At 44.2% G+C, this 17,017-nt stretch overlaps 1 protein-coding gene across 1 annotated transcript; it reads right to left on the minus strand.

Moving 5' to 3' along the window:
• Positions 1-10,554: 10,554 nt before the first annotated feature.
• On the minus strand, positions 10,555-13,162 carry LOC309549233 (leucine-rich melanocyte differentiation-associated protein-like; the record flags this gene model as incomplete). The annotated part of the gene is made up of 2 exons (XM_082249350.1): positions 10,555-11,211; positions 13,115-13,162. The coding sequence occupies 2 exons, from the start codon at positions 13,160-13,162 to the stop codon at positions 10,555-10,557; spliced, it is 705 nt and encodes a 234-aa protein (XP_082105476.1).
• Between the last annotated feature and the right edge of the window lie 3,855 nt (positions 13,163-17,017).

Raw genomic sequence — 17,017 nt, forward strand, 5'->3', positions numbered from 1 at the left:
CAGAGACAGACATGGGCTGATATTTCTAGGGTGCAGGTTGCTAGGTATGGTGGGTGGTGGACAGTATGACAAAACGGGCACCAATCACTTTAATGCTAAACAAAAATGAGTTTATTGCTCAGAACTAGTGTTGAGCGAACACGGACTGTATTATTCGTGTTCGTACCGAATAATTGGATTTTTGTTACCCGAACACGGACACGGACACTTTACTGTATGTTCGGGTAAAAAATCCGTGTTCGGTCGTTTTATTTCCGGGTTTTGCATGTTTTGGCGCTCTTTTCATGGCGGGCTTTCAACAGCCAATCAACAATCGTTTAACTGGTGTGCCTTAAGCTATCCCAGCCATGCCTGCAAATTTATGAGTAGCTGTGATTGGCCGTCTGAAGCATGTGACCAAGTCTTTATAAGTTCGAGGCAGCCGCAGCGGCGTCATTCTGCTGCTTAGCTCAGGGACAGAGCACACATACGTGCTGGCTGCTGATTAGGGAAAGACAGGCAGGGAAAACAAATTGGTGTCCGGATAGAATTTAGGGTCAGGTCGGAGTGTTTAGGCAGGGCGAGTTGTAGGCATTTTAGGGATAGAGTCTGCTGAATTATAGGGTCAGTGTGTTCTACAAACTACAATCGATATTGCTGTGTGGGGTGGGGTCTGCACTTAATCCTTATCTACGATCTCTTCTCAATCCTGTTAGAGAGAGGCTGCTGCTGAATTATAGGGTCAGTGTGTTCTACAAACTACAATCGATATTGCTGTGTGGGGTGGGGTCTGCACTTAGTCCCGATCTACGATCTCTTCTCAATCCTGTTAGGGAGAGGCTGCTGCTGAATTTTAGGGAAAGTGTGTTCTACAAACTACAATCGATATTGCTGTGTGGTGTGGGATAGGAGATAGGCAGGTGTCAGTGATCCACATCCATTTTTCTGTGTGTGGGCTGCAGTGAACACAATCTTTTTGGGGTGCAGTGAACACAATCTTTGTGGGGTGCAGTGAACAAAATCTTTGTGGGGTACAGTGAACACAATCTCTGTGGGGTACAGTGAACACAATCTTTGTGGGGTACAGTGAACAAAATCTTTGTGGGGTACAGTGAAGACAATCCTTGTGGGGTGCAGTGAAGACAATCCTTGTGGGGTGCAGTGAAGACAATCCTTGTGGGGTGCAGTGAACAAAATCTTTGGGGGGTACAGTGAACACAATCTTTGTGGGGTACAGTGAACACAATCTTTGTGGGGTGCAGTGAAGACAATCCTTTTGGGGTGCAGTGAATACAATCTTTGTGGGGTACAGTGAAAACAATCTTTGTGGGGTGCAGTGAAGACAATCCTTGTGGGGTGCAGTGAAGACAATCCTTGTGGGGTACAGTGAACACAATCTTTGTGGGGTACAGTGAACAAAATCTGTGTGGGGTACAGTGAACACAATCTTTGTGGGGTGCAGTGAAGACAATCCTTGTGGGGTGCAATGAAGACAATCCTTGTGGGTGCAGTGAACAAAATCTTTGGGGGGTACAGTGAACACAATCTTTGTGGGGTACAGTGAACACAATCTTTGTGGGGTGCAGTGAAGACAATCCTTTTGGGGTGCAGTGAACACAATCTTTGGGGGGTACAGTGAACACAATCTTTGTGGGGTGCAGTGAAGACAATCCTTGTGGGGTGCAGTGAACAAAATCTTTGGGGGGTACAGTGAACACAATCTTTGTGGGGTACAGTGAACACAATCTTTGTGGGGTGCAGTGAAGACAATCCTTTTGGGGTGCAGTGAACACAATCTTTGTGGGGTACAGTGAACACAATCTTTGTGGGGTGCAGTGAAGACAATCCTTTTGGGGTGCAGTGAACACAATCTTTGTGGGGTACAGTGAACACAATCTTTGTGGGGTGCAGTGAAGACAATCCTTGTGGGGTGCAGTGAAGACAATCCTTGTGGGGTACAGTGAACACAATCTTTGTGGGGTGCAGTGAACACAATCCTTTTGGGGTGCAGTGAACACAATCTTTGTGGGGTGCAGTGAACAAAATCTTTGTGGGGTACAGTGAACACAATCTTTGTGGGGTACAGTGAACAAAATCTTTGTGGGGTACAGTGAACACAATCTTTGTGGGGTGCAGTGAAGACAATCCTTGTGGGGTGCAGTGAACACAATCTTTGGGGGGTACAGTGAACACAATCTTTGTGGGGTACAGTGAACACAATCTTTGTGGGGTGCAGTGAAGACAATCCTTTTGGGGTGCAGTGAACACAATCTTTGTGGGGTACAGGGAACACAATCTTTGTGGGGTGCAGTGAAGACAATCCTTGTGGGGTGCAGTGAAGACAATCCTTGTGGGGTGCAGTGAACAAAATCTTTGGGGGGTACAGTGAACACAATCTTTGTGGGGTACAGTGAACACAATCTTTGTGGGGTGCAGTGAAGACAATCCTTTTGGGGTGCAGTGAACACAATCTTTGTGGGGTACAGTGAACACAATCTTTGTGGGGTGCAGTGAAGACAATCCTTTTGGGGTGCAGTGAACACAATCTTTGTGGGGTACAGTGAACACAATCTCATACTTCTGAAGATTTGAGGGTGCTGCCTGTTTCATCCTCCTCCTCCTCATCCATCCTTTTAGGTGTACAAACAATAGTAATTGGGGCCTAGTTTGCTTCTGTACGTGTGAGATACATACACTTTTTTTGATCATATTTCCTATTCCGCTATTCAATAAAAACCTTTGGGGATCAATTAAATTGCGGAATAGTCTGTGTCGGTACGTGTGAGATCCACCTTTCCAAGTTTTTGGGGTTCATCTCATACTTCTGAAGCTTTGAGGGTGCTGCCTTTTCCATACTCCTCCTCATCCATCCTTTTAGGTGTACAAACAATAGTAATTGGGGCCTAGTGTGCTTCTGTACGTGTGAGATGCATACACTTTTTTTGATAATATTTCCTATTCCGCTATTCAATAAAAACCTTTGGGGATCAATTAAATTGCGGGATAGTCTGTGTCGGTACGTGTGAGATCCACCTTTCCAAGTTTTTGGGGTTCATCTCATACTTCTGAAGCTTTGAGGGTGCTGCCTGTTCCATACTCCTCCTCCTCCTCATCCATCCTTTTAGGTGTACAAACAATAGTAATTGGGGCCTAGTGTGCTTCTGTACGTGTGAGATACATACACTTTTTTTGATAATATTTCCTATTCCGCTATTCAATAAAAACCTTTGGGGATCAATTAAATTGCGGAATAGTCTGTGTCGGTACGTGTGAGATCCACCTTTCCAAGTTTTTGGGGTTCATCTCATACTTCTGAAGCTTTGAGGGTGCTGCCTTTTCCATACTCCTCCTCATCCATCCTTTTAGGTGTACAAACAATAGTAATTGGGGCCTAGTGTGCTTCTGTACGTGTGAGATACATACACTTTTTTTGATAATATTTCCTATTCCGCTATTCAATAAAAACCTTTGGGGATCAATTCAATTGCGGGATAGTCTGTGTCGGTACGTGTGAGATCCACCTTTCCAAGTTTTTGGGGTTCATCTCATACTTCTGAAGCTTTGAGGGTGCTGCCTGTTCCATACTCCTCCTCCTCCTCATCCATCCTTTTAGGTGTACAAACAATAGTAATTGGGGCCTAGTGTGCTTCTGTACGTGTGAGATACATACACTTTTTTTGATCATATTTCCTATTCCGCTATTCAATAAAAACCTTTTGGGATCAATTAAATTGCGGAATAGTCTGTGTCGGTACGTGTGAGATCCACCTTTCCAAGTTTTTGGGGTTCATCTCATACTTCTGAAGCTTTGAGGGTGCTGCCTGTTCCATACTCCTCCTCCTCCTCATCCATCCTTTTAGGTGTACAAACAATAGTAATTGGGGCCTAGTGTGCTTCTGTACGTGTGAGATACATACACTTTTTTTGATCATATTTCCTATTCCGCTATTCAATAAAAACCTTTGGGGATCAATTAAATTGCGGGATAGTCTGTGTCGGTACGTGTGAGATCCACCTTTCCAAGTTTTTGGGGTTCATCTCATACTTCTGAAGCTTTGAGGGTGCTGCCTGTTCCATACTCCTCCTCCTCCTCATCCATCCTTTTAGGTGTACAAACAATAGTAATTGGGGCCTAGTGTGCTTCTGTACGTGTGAGATACATACACTTTTTTTGATCATATTTCCTATTCCGCTATTCAATAAAAACCTTTGGGGATCAATTAAATTGCGGAATAGTCGGTGTCGGTACGTGTGAGATCCACCTTTCCAAGTTTTTGAGGTTCATCTCATACTTCTGAAGATTTGAGGGTGCTGCCTGTTCCATACTCCTCTTCCTCATCCTCCCTTTAGGGTAGGAAAAAATTTAATCGGGCCTAGTCTGTGTTTGTACGTGTGAGATACACAGTTTTTTATCCTATTACGCTATTCAATACACACCCTTTTGGTGTAAAAAACATTAAATTGCGGCATAGTTTGCATATTTGACTGTGAGATACACCCGTGCGATACTGTTGTTCTTTTGTTCTGCTATTCAATAAAGACCTTTCTATGGCAAGATCTTAAATTTCAGAAATATGAGGAGAGCGTCAAATAGGGGCCGTGGCCTGGGTCGTGTTGCTGCTGCTAGAGCTCCTGTTGCAAGGAGAGGACGTGGTCGATCTGTGCCAGCTACACGCACAAGTGAAACACCTTCCTCAAGTGTGAGTAGGCGACAGAACCTGCATCAGTATTTGGTAGGGCATCATACGCCTCTAGAAGTGATGAGGCCAGAACACGTAGAGGCGATAGTAGATTGGTTTGCTGCTGACAGTGCCTCCAGTTCCTTCACATTGTCTCCCACCCAGTCTACTGCAGAAAGGTCAGAGTTGGCACCTGCAGCCAATGTCCAACCGTCTTTCACCTCACCCCCTTGCAAATCAGGCAAGCAGTGAGCCCCAAGCCATACAGCAGTCTCTTATTCTTTTTGAGGACTCTGTCAGCAGGGTTTCCCAGGGCCATCCACCTAGCCCTGCCCCAGAAGTGGAAGAGATTGAGTGCAGCGATGCCCAACCACTTATTTCTCAAGATGAGTACATGGAAGGACCATCACAGCACGTCTCCGATGATGACGAAACGCAGGTGCCAACTGCTGCGGCGTTCAGCATTGTGGAGACCGACAGGGAGGGCAGGGGTGAAGACTGGGTGGAAGATGATGTGGAGGACGATGAGGTCCTCGACCCCACATGGAATGAAGGTCATGCAGGTGACCTGAGTAGTTTGGAGGAAGAGGCGGTGGTCGCACAGAGCCACCAGCACAGCAGAAGAGGGAGCAGGGTGCAGAAGCGGAGCGGCCGTGCCCTAGACACTACGCCTGCTACTGCTTAACGCAGCAAGGGAACGAGCGCACCAAAGTCAGTTCAAAAGAGTTCTCTAGCGTGGAAGTTCTTTAGAAAATGTGCTGATGACAGGACACGAGTGGTTTGCACCCTGTGCAATCAGAGCCTGAAGCGAGGCATAAACCTTCTCAACCTGAGCACAACCTGCATGATCAGGCATCTAAGTGCAAAGCACGAGCTGCAGTGGAGTACACACCTTCAAAACCAAGAAACGTCTCTGGCTCATCCTGCTTCCTCTTCTGCTGCAGTCTCGGCCGCTCCAGCCACCTCTGTAGTCATACCGGCACCTGCCACCCCGCAAACAGACGATCTGTCAGCAACACCACCACCTGGGTCACCAACAACCATCTCCACAATGTCCCGTGGAAGTGTTCAGCTTTCCATCTCCCAAACACTTGAGAGGAAGAGGAAGTACCCCCCTAACCACCCGCGATCCCTGGCCCTGAATGCCAGCATTTCACAATTATTGGCCTTTGAAATGCTGTCATTCCGTCTGGTGGAGACGCCCAGTTTTAAAAAGCTTATGTCGGTGGCTGTCCCACAGTACGTCGTGCCCAGCCGCCACTACTTTTCCAGGCAAGCCATCCCTTCCCTGCACAACCAAGTTGGGGAAAAAATCAGGTGTGCACTGCGCAACGCCATCTGTGCCAAGGTCCACCTAACTACCGATTCGTGGACCAGTAAGCACGGTCAGGGGCGTTATATCTCCCTAACGGCACACTGGGTAAATGCAGTGGCGGATGGGCCTGAGGCGGATAGCAATTTGGCGCATGTCCTTCCACCACCGAGGATTGCAGGGCGCTTCAGTTTGCCTCCTGTTCCTAACTCATCCTACTCCGCTACCTCATCCTCTACCGCCTCCTCATCCGGACAGCGTAATACCTTCACCACCAACTTCAGCACGGCCAGGGCTAAACGACAGCAGGCAGTTTTACAACTTGCCTGTTTGGGGGACAAACCACACACCGCGCAGGAGTTGTGGAGGAGCATGGAACAGCAGACAAATGAGTGGTTGCTGCCAGCGAGCCTCAAGCCCGGCCTGGTGGTGTGCGATAACGGGCGAAATCTCATAGCAGCTCTGGGCCTAGCCGGTTTGACGCACATCCCTTGCCTGGCGCATGTGCTGAATTTGGTGGTGCAGAGGTTCTTTAAAAACTACCCCGATATGTCAGAGCTGCTGCAGAAAGTGCGGGCCGTCTGTGCGCACTTTCGGCGTTCTCACCCTGCTGCTGCTCGCCTGGCAGTGCTGCAGCGTAACTTCGGCCTTCCCGCTCACCGCCTCATATGTGACGTGCCCACAAGGTGGAACTCCACCTTGCACATGCTGCAAAGACTGTGCGAGCAGCAGCAGGCCATAGTGGAGTTTCAGCTGCAGCACGCGCGCGTGAGTCGCTCTGCGGAACAGCACCACTTCACCACCAATAACTGGGCCTCCATGCGAGACCTGTGTGCCTTGTTGCGCTGTTTTGAGTACTCCACCAACATGGCCAGTGGCAATGACGCCGTTCTCAGCTTAACTATCCCACTTCTATGCCTCCTTGAAAAAACAATTCGGGCGATGATGGAAGAGGATGTGGCACAGCATGAGGAGGAGGAGGAGGAGGATGAAGAGGTAACATTTCAAAGGCTTTCAGGGCAGTCATTCGCAAGGGGCTCCGAGGGTGGGTTCCTGCACACACAAATGCCAGGGACACAATTGTCCAGCAGGGGCACAGTTCTGGAGGATGAGGAGGAGGAGGAGCTGGAGGAGGAGCTGGAGGAGGAGATGGAACCATGTTCACAGCAGGGTGGCACCCAGGCCAGCTCATGGCCATCACTGGTGCGTGGCTGGGGGGATACAGAGGACACGGACGATACACCTCCCACAGAGGACAGCCTTTCGTCGCCTCTGGGCAGCCTGGCACACATGAGCGATTACATGCTGCAGTGTCTCCACAACGACCGCCGAGTTGCCCACATTCTAACTTGTGCTGATTACTGGGTGGCCACGCTGCTGGATCCCCGTTACAAGGACAACGTACCGTCCTTAATTCACTCACTGGAGCGCGATCGCAAGATGCGCGAGTACAAGCGCACGCTGGTAGATGCGATGCTGCTGGCATTCCCATCTGACAGCGGGGCCACAGTGGAAGCACAAGGCAGAGGAGGAGGAGGAGGAGGAGGAGGAGGTCGCCAACGCAACCAGGGCACTGCCAGCACCTCAGAAGGCAGGGTTAGCATGGCCGAAATGTGGAAAAGCTTTGTCAGCACGCCACAACAAACAGCAGCACCAGCAGCTCAGATGGAATGTCTTAGCAGGAGGCAGCATTTTACCAACATGGTGGAGCAGTATGTGTGCACACGCCTACATGTAGTGAATGAGGGGTCTGCCCCCTTCAACTTCTGGGTCTCCAAATTGGGCACATGGCCTGAGCTTGCCCTTTACGCCTTGGAGGTGCTGGCGTGCCCTGCAGCCAGTGTATTATCTGAACGGGTATTAAGCACGGCTGGGGGCGTTATAACAGACAAGCGCAGCCGCCTGTCCAGAGACAATGTGGACAAGCTCACGTTCATTAAAATGAACCAGGCATGGATCCCACGGGACTTTTCCGTACCTTGTGCAGAATAGCAATGGATACCGACCTTACCCACCCATTGTTCCATTTTTGCTCTTTCTCACTCTTTTGGGGTGTACCCTCATTTAAAATTTGTGAAAAGAAGCAGTGTTGGCTACCTCGTCCTCCTCCTCAGGGCCAGATTAACGTAGGGGCTATTGGAGCTGCAGCTCCAGGCCCCTACCTTTTATATAGGCCCCGGGTTGGCCATATTCACTGTGACCGCTCTTCTGTCACTTGTAAACACAGAAGTCTGGCTTCTATGCTTGCTTCCCCAGGCAGCACCCTCAGAACCTCCCCACACAGCGCGAAGGCCTGACAAGGAGGGACAGTTGCCGATGCATGGATGTGTTTATGGGCTTCAGAGACAGCATCCCATGTTGAATTAGGCATGCATGGCTGCACCCTTCCTCCTCTGGGTGCATGCCAAGGCACGGCCCTTAAGGCCCTTCAAAATCCTCAGCACCAAGACCATGATGCTCTTAATCCGGCCCTGGTCCTCCTCCACCGCCGCTTCCACCTACACCGCCCATAGGTGTGCACAGCCTATTGCATTAGGGTGTGCACCCCAAAGTTGAAATACACATGCATGTGTTTGCCTACATGTACATGGCCCCGATACATTACTCTCCCTGCTGGCAAAGAGAAATAGAGCAGAGCAGGTCCGAGGTAGATCTTTCCCATCTCCTCACTGGCAAACAGAGCGATAATGCTATGTGCCCTAGGTGATTAGGGTGTGCCCAGGTACACCCGGCACACCCTGTGCGCACGCCTATGACACCGCCACATCCACCACCACCTCAACCTCCCTCCTACTCCATATGGGCCTCGTCCTTCAGAGATGAAGAACATTGTTTTATTTTTCTGTTTTTTTTTGTTGTTTTAAGTTATTTCCCTATCCACATTTGTTTGCAGAGCACTTGCCATGCTCTTAACTACGTTTTGCTGCCATTTGCAGCACTCTAGCCCTTTCCATTGGTGTTTTAGAGCCATTTTAGTGCCTTAAAGTTCGGGTCCCCATTGACTTCAATGGGGTTCGGTGTCCGGGAAAAGTTCGGTAAAAGTCCGGGACACGGACCCGGACTTTTTTTTAAAGTTCGGCCGAACCCGTCGAACACGGACATCTAGGTGTCCGCTCAACCCTACTCAGAACAACAAAAAATTCAGGGAGAGAGGGGTAGGGCAGAGGACATCATAAGTCTAAAAAAGCAGCAAAATAGAAGACTCTTTTGACAAGAAAGTAGAAAGGTAGACAGCAGATACAGATAGAGTGTTTAAGCTGTAAACAGCAATCAGTACTTTTGTAACAACAGCTATCTCCTATAGCAACTGAAAAAGAAAATGCAGGAATTCTCTGGATGAGGCCATCTTGACAGTTTCCCCGCCTTTCTACAGTTACCCGGTTTATGGTAGAGTATTCTCTTGTACTTAATCTCAAGCCTCCATCCTTTCCTTTATACCTCCCGGCAAAAAACAGGCTCTCTCTAGCAGACCCTCGAGCACATTGCTAGGTTTTAGGCCTCAGGCCTACCCAACACAGCAGTTCCTCACACATACACACCAGAACAAGGTCTGGGTGGAAAGACCCTGATCATTTGACCTCCACAAATATTTTTAGTATTTGCCAGCATGCTCAGAGGCCATGACACTCCTACTGATTAACTGAGAAAAGTATGCTGTACATATTCATAACTCAGTTTCACTAAAGCTCATCATACTAATACCAAAGGTACCAATGACACAAAATGGAGGAAATACAGCTATACTGAGAAAACCCAAATGATCGGAAAGACTACAAATCAGCAAGGTTATCTACAGCCCAGAAAACCTAAATTTACTGGTAGCCCCTGTTTAAGACAAAGGTTCTGCATGTGTCATGGAAAAAACACACCAGAAAACGTGTGCTCGCACTACTCTAAGTGTGAATGGGGCCTGAAAGTGAAATTGGTGTGTTTACACAAAAACAATAAGGATCTATTCACATCTGCACGTTTCTGAAAGCATGGCAAACTTTACATAAAATGTGTGCTTTGCAGGGCATTATGGAAACATTTTACAAACACGCTTCACGCTTGTGTTGCCATTAACTGTTCAAGGCATTTCAAGCACTGGTAGCAGGTGCTCATTTGCTGTGCAACAATTATGCTGCAAATATGGTGTGTTGGGGTGCGCTAAACAACAATAAATATATGAGCAAAATTATAACTTATGACCAAACTTAAATATATAAAGATATTCGTGAGTATTCAGTATGTGCAAAAACACAAAAGTTCATAAGTGTCCATAAATGGGTGATGACAGGTAGGTGAAAAACTTAAATTAATTCCACATCCGAAGTGTATCCACCACCAAGTGAAATTCCTCCTTACCGAACGGAAAAAGGTAAGGTGCAAATTATAAACTCATATGCTGAACAAAATCCGATCTCCTTAGTGAACAAGCAATCACCTCGTGCAAAACACCTGGGTTAGCCTCTTACCAGATAGCAATCAGTATGCGCTTGTCTCTGCAAAGACACTGCCTCCCCTTCTCTTTAGAATCCACAGAATATGTCACAGCAACCACGCTAACGATTCCAGCTCATGTGCAAATCAAATGCCAAATCTTTACTCTGCACAAAGACCCTTATTTTCTTTGGGCTTCACCACTCTCATGAATGCTCCTCTGGATCCTGCCACTTCACGCTCCTTGTTTGTCACTTTCCTGGTATCCAAAAACTTTAGATTAGGAAGTTTGTTCAGGACAAAGTAGCTGTATCGCTGATAGTCATCTTCATCTTTCTCTTTGCTAACAAGTTCATTCGGACAAGCCTGATTACCAAGCAAGCTCAGGTACTCTAAGGTTGGGGCAGACGCAGCCAGTGAGTCCAGAAAATGGTCCAGCTCTGTCAGCTGATTCTTATTGGCAGTCAATGTGTGTAGGAATGGAAGTAAAGGGAAGCAAACATGATTTCCCAGCAGGTTGTTGTCCAGTATTAGCTCTTCCAGACAAATAAAACCCTCCAATCCATCCAAAGATTGTAATAAGTTAAAGCTCAGATCCAGGCGCTTTGCAAAATGACCATATTTGGAAGCAAGAAATCTTGGAATTTCTTCACAATCTTTTCCAATGTACGACACCTGGTCGCCGGCCACCGTCTCCCCTCCGTGCCCCTGCACAGAGGGGAGACGGTGGCCAGCGACCAGGTGTCGTACATTGGAAAAGATTGTGAAGAAATCTGACTGTTTAGAGGCACCACACTTACCAGTGGGTCCGGAGGAAAGCTGTGGGTACGCGAGAATAACACTGAAGTAACACAAACATTTTTGACCACTATATATATTAGCTGCTGCCTGTCCAACGGAAGTGGTGTATATATATAGCATGTGTGTATATATATATATATATATATATATATATATATATATATATATATATATATATATATATATATATATAATATTTTTTATTATGACTATTGTTTAAATGATTTGAAGAATTAGTTATTCAAGCACTGGTACTTTAGTATTTTGGATTAATGCTGTATAATTTGTCATATATTATATACATGAATGTATGGGTTTTTGCCTTTTTAATTTTTTACTTTTGGAGGATTATATCATTTGTGGTTTATATTTTGACTTTAAAAAAGGACTTAATTATTTCTCATAGTGCTGCACTTTTTTGATTTTTGGATTTTGAGCACTTTGTATAAAAGTATTGTGTTAGCTTCAGATTTGTTGTTGCCACAAAGAACATTTTTTTCTTTCATATAACAGATATACATGTTTTTTAAATCAGAAAATAGTTTTTATTATGAAGCCACAAAGAACAAATAGCTAAATGTCAGTCAAATGTAAAGCAACAACATAGTATACATAAACAGTACATAGTAAGGATCACACAAATGACATATTTCTGGGTAACAAAATCAAACTAGAGAGAGGTATACACATCTCAAAAATGGGGTGTGGTGGCATTAATAGAAAAGAAGAAGAAAAAAAAATAAAAAGTAAAAGGAACAAAAACAATATTTAAACTATGTAGAAACCAGCTTAAGGCTGGAGTTCTTCATTCTCCTGTGTTATAAAAAGGTTACTTAAGAAACTACTCATTTAGGTGTTATTGCAAACTGCAGCAATACTGTTCCATAGAATGAATGGTAACTATGAATGTAATAAACCATCCATAATCAATCGAGGAGAAGCAAGACCAGGTCCTCCATAGCAAAAAGAATAACAGATATCTATAAAAAGACAGCAATAGGCTAAATTCACAAAGCTATCACACCATAATTAAGATCCCTAGTTTAAAAAAAAGAAAATGTGGTTATTTTCAGCCTAATCCTTTTTTAGAATTTAAAATTATAGTAAAATGGCTGAAAATACAGATTGTTTTCCTTGTGTAAAGTGTTCTAAGTAGAGCATATTGTGTTGAAATGTAATACACACTTCTAGAGTCTAAATTGTATGCAATGATGAAACAGTAAAAAATTAATATAAAAAAACTTGTAAATAGGCAGTGCATTGAAAACTTTTACAGCCAAGCAGTTTAAAGGTAACTAAAATAATGTTCCTGATAATTATTCTATCTTTGGCATGCAGTGGGATACCTAACACTGTGTTTTTAATGTTGCATATGTAAGTGTATTTTTTGTCACATACAAATTATTTTTGTCTTTTTAATAATTATATTTTCTATTTTTCTTCATAAAGTTTATTTATTCTTTATTACTGCCACAATGAAGCTGACTTTTTCCAGTTGTTAGCCGGAAACCAACAACTGGTTTGGCTGGGGGTGGTTTGTACTGTGAGGGGGTCATTTTTGGTTGTGTATTAAAAAGTGTCCTGTGCAATATACATTCCTGGCCCCTGCACTATAGACACTGAGGGAAATTTATCAGAATGAAGCAGCCAGAATCTGGAGCAGCTGTACATGGCTGAAGATAGCTGGTTGGCTGCCATGCACAATTGTCACAGAATCTGTTTGCTCCAGTATTAATAAATCCCCCTTCCTGTAGCTTACATTTCATGCTCACAAATTCACAACAATGAGGAAGGACCTGAAGAGGGAGGCCATGCCTATGAAACGCATCGTAATAGCATTGGGCTGACGTGTGACGTTGCTTCCTTTCCTTCCTCATTGCTGGGAGCCCAGCAAGGACTTCGGGAGGGATCACTATCTCACTATCTCATCAGCTTCGATCGGGCTCCCTGTGTTACTTGAAGAGGCCATGCCGGAAAGGAGGCTACAGATACGTTCAGAACCATTTGCCAGCTTGTGAGTGCATGTAATTTTACCATTTCAACTTTTTAATAAACTGTATCACGCTAGGTCGGATGTGCGTCTGTCTCCTTTTGTTTTGTTCAGTCTATTGTCTGCCACCCAGTGAAGCCGAGTGGAGCTGCAGCAACCCAGCAGTTATATCACAGACTGTGATTAAGAAAGAAAACATTCACAAGCTAGCCTTGGACTCCTGTAATCTGCGCACTAATGGTGAAATTTATATAAATTCATTTATTCTATTGAACTATTCTTTTGAATGGGTACACTAGTTGTCCTTCATAATGCAACATGTTTCTTCCCTTTATTTTGAGAAACACATTTTTATTTCGTATTTTTTTCACAAAATTTACAGCTCAGTCCTTAGCCAGCCTCAACATTTTAGATTATTATGAAAACCTCTGCCTTTGTGTGTTACAGCCTGGTAAAATACAAAGGTTCACCTTTCTCTATTCCCATAACAGGTAGCAGTATGTCCTGTTATTCATATTCGTCTAGCAAACTAATGACCAGTACAAACATATAATGGTGTATGCAAGGCTGAAACTGAATAGAGGATGTTTAATGTCAGATGTGACCAGAATGGCAGGGATAGAGCAAAATATGTATTTTAAAATGACTAGCTGCTGGTGTTAAGAGTTATTGTAGCAGATCTGTTCTCTTGCAAAAATCTTTGGGAGGACATCTTACACAGGGAATTGTGGCTGATAAATGGCAAGTATCTCATATTTTTAAAATTACATTTTTCTGCCAGTAGATTCATATGACCAATCAGTTACTGTTAGCTCGCCGGTCTGAGTGACAGAGAGATAATGCACTTCCTGGTACCTTTTGTGTCTTCACTTTTTAAACAAGTCTGTGCTCACTTGAAAGCTACTAAACTGCAGGCAGACATGGAACATAGGTGCCCACATTTCTGTTAAGATGCTTACTTAATGTGCCATCTGAGTCTCAAAATGTGAAGCACTAAAATATGAAAATAACACTTTTTTTATATGTTCAGCTCCACTTACCTCGAACAACTTACAATTGGTCTATAACTTATACAATAATCAATAGTAATGAGTGCAGCGAAGCATTTCTGGAGCTTTAGGTGCCATTTACAAATATTTTAACTTACTTATTACATATATACATATTATTTTGCTTTGATTTTCTTTTAGCAAAGTATAGGAACATACCAGTAGGCACCTCTAAGTGTCTTCTTTTTATTCCTGCCTGATGTTTAGTATGTCATTACTTTCAGTTCAGCACAGATTCATTTTAAGAAGTCAAGGGAATCAATTAGTTGAATCTAACTAATTAGTTGCCAGTATGTAAGCAACTTATATTTTATATATTATAAGTGGAAAGGACAATCTGGAATCCAAAAATAACTGTTACAAAACCCTGGGGGAAAATATCACCATGCATATCATATAGGCATGTTAGGTGTGGTTAAAATATAGGTGTAGTTTTAAAGGATGTGATTTCCAAAATAAGAAAAACAGTGAAAATGTCCCACAGCAGCACAATGATCTCCCTCAACAGCACATAATATAAAAATTGACCAACACCTTAATATATCATAAAAATATTCCTCAGCATCATAATAACTTCCAGCCCTATAACAATATCCCCAGTGTAATACTAATATATACCAGCATTTTAGTAACACAACAAACCAAGAAAATAGGAAAATATGAAATTTAGACTTGTAAAAAATTAAGTATTAATATAGTAATATAATAATTAAATATATATTTAATGGTGACCAATGGTGTTTGCACCCTTTCCATAAGGGCATTCTATTCTGAGTTATGTATTATGTTATCACATAAACAACATATGATCATAAACAACCATTAATAAGTAATAGGGATATTAACCACTTGCCGACTGCTCACAGTATATTTACTGCGGCAGTCAGCCCCACACAGGCAAAGCGACGTAGGTCTACGTCGCTAGCCTGTGAGGCTCTGGGGAGCGAGTGCGCGCCGCCGAATGCACGCTCCCGCTCGGTCACGGACCCGATGTCCGCCGGGCACTCGTGAGAAAGGTAGGCGGCTGATGTAAACAAGCCGCATGTCATTCTCCCCTGTTTAAGAATAGTGATCATACTGTTCTGCTATGTAGGACCGTTGATCACTGTTCCTACACCTCAAGCCACAGCCAATCACAGTTAGAAACACGCCCCTAGGGACACACACAACCCCTCCCTCTCAAAAAAGTTAACCCCTTCACTGCCAGTGTAATTTTACAGTAACAGTGCATATGTATAGCACTGATTACTGTAGTAATGTCACTGGTAACCCCAAAAGTGTCAAAAATGTCAGTCAAGGGTCCGATCTGTCTGCCCCAATGTCGCAGTCCCACAAAAAAAATTGCAGAATGCCGCCATTACGCGTTAAAAAAAACAACAAAAATGACAAAAATCTTTCCCTTAGTTAGTAAACGCAATAACTTTTGCGCAAACCAATCAAAATACGCTTTTTGAGATTTTTTTTACCAAAAATATGTAGCAGAAAACAAATTGGCTTAAAATGTTAAAAATTTTTGATTTTTACATTTTTTTGGGGAATTTCATATAAAAATAAAAAAATTTGAAAAATATTGCTATTTTTGCAAAATTGACGCTCTTTTTTTGTTTATAGCGTATGATCAAAAAATCGCACAGGTGATCGAATACCACCAAAAGAAAGCTCTGTTTGTGGGAAAAAAAGGATGTCAAATTCGTTCAGGTACAGCTTCGCACGACCGCGCAATTGTCCATTAAATTCACGCAGTGCCGAATCGCAAAATACGCCCTGGTCAGGAAGGGGGTAAAATCTACCGGGGCTTAAGTGGTTAAAGCGGTGACGGTGTGACACCTTTATATACACTCCATAACATATATGTGTTAAAAAAACTGTTTCCAAATCAACAGTCCAAACATAAACTCAGATGTGCATATCCTAAATATTTCTTCTATACATATATATATAGTAGTCCAATAAAGGGAAATCTTCCCTGGCAAATCTTAAATCATTTTATGTAAAATGCCTTGTGACTCAATTGCTGCACGTTCTTCTGAAGAAAAGCACTTTAGGATGATACCTCAAATAACCAGCCCTCTTCAGCAATTCACTGCTCTCAATATAGGATAGAAATTATCAAAGGAACAAAGATAAAGCGACTTCAAATTGTTCTAGTGTGGGGGCGCATGCGCGGCGCGGAGCTGGACGGAAGCTAGAAGCGCAGCTCCGTCGGAGGGGAGAGAGTTCGGCGAGATCCCCGGGGCCATTTCCAATCACATCAACCCGAAAACCTCTAACACCCCCGGGGGAACTATTTGTGCATGCCGTCAGCGAAGAAGAAAAACCGGGGAGGTCCGCCAAAATGATCCCTGACAACTTATTTGCTGCGCACTAAGGAGATCAGCAAGATGTCTCAAGATGGCGCCCAGGCCTCCCCTCCTCCGCAGGCAGAGAACGTGCAGCCACCTTCCACTCCCAGTACACAGTGGGGTCACTAAAGCAGACTTTGTAGCAGGGCTTGCAGCCATGTATGAAAAGTTGGCTGACAAATTCCAGTCTGAGATTCAAAAATCCACAAACACCCTGACACAGGAAATAGCGTCTTTGGGGGGCCGCACAGACTTATTGGAAGCAAAGCACGATGAACTTTCTATTGCCCACAGTGACCTTAGAAAGGACTTTGAGCTGCTCTCAGACAACTACAGTCTGTTACAAACACAAGTGGAGGATCTGGACAATAGGAATCGCAGGAACAACCTGCGACTTAGAGGCATCCCAAAATCGGTCACAGATTTGCTTCCTGCAGTGTCTA

Source organism: Pelophylax lessonae (genome assembly GCF_965119305.1).
Source record: "Pelophylax lessonae genome assembly, chromosome: 1".
In the NCBI taxonomy this organism is placed as follows: domain Eukaryota; kingdom Metazoa; phylum Chordata; class Amphibia; order Anura; family Ranidae; genus Pelophylax; species Pelophylax lessonae.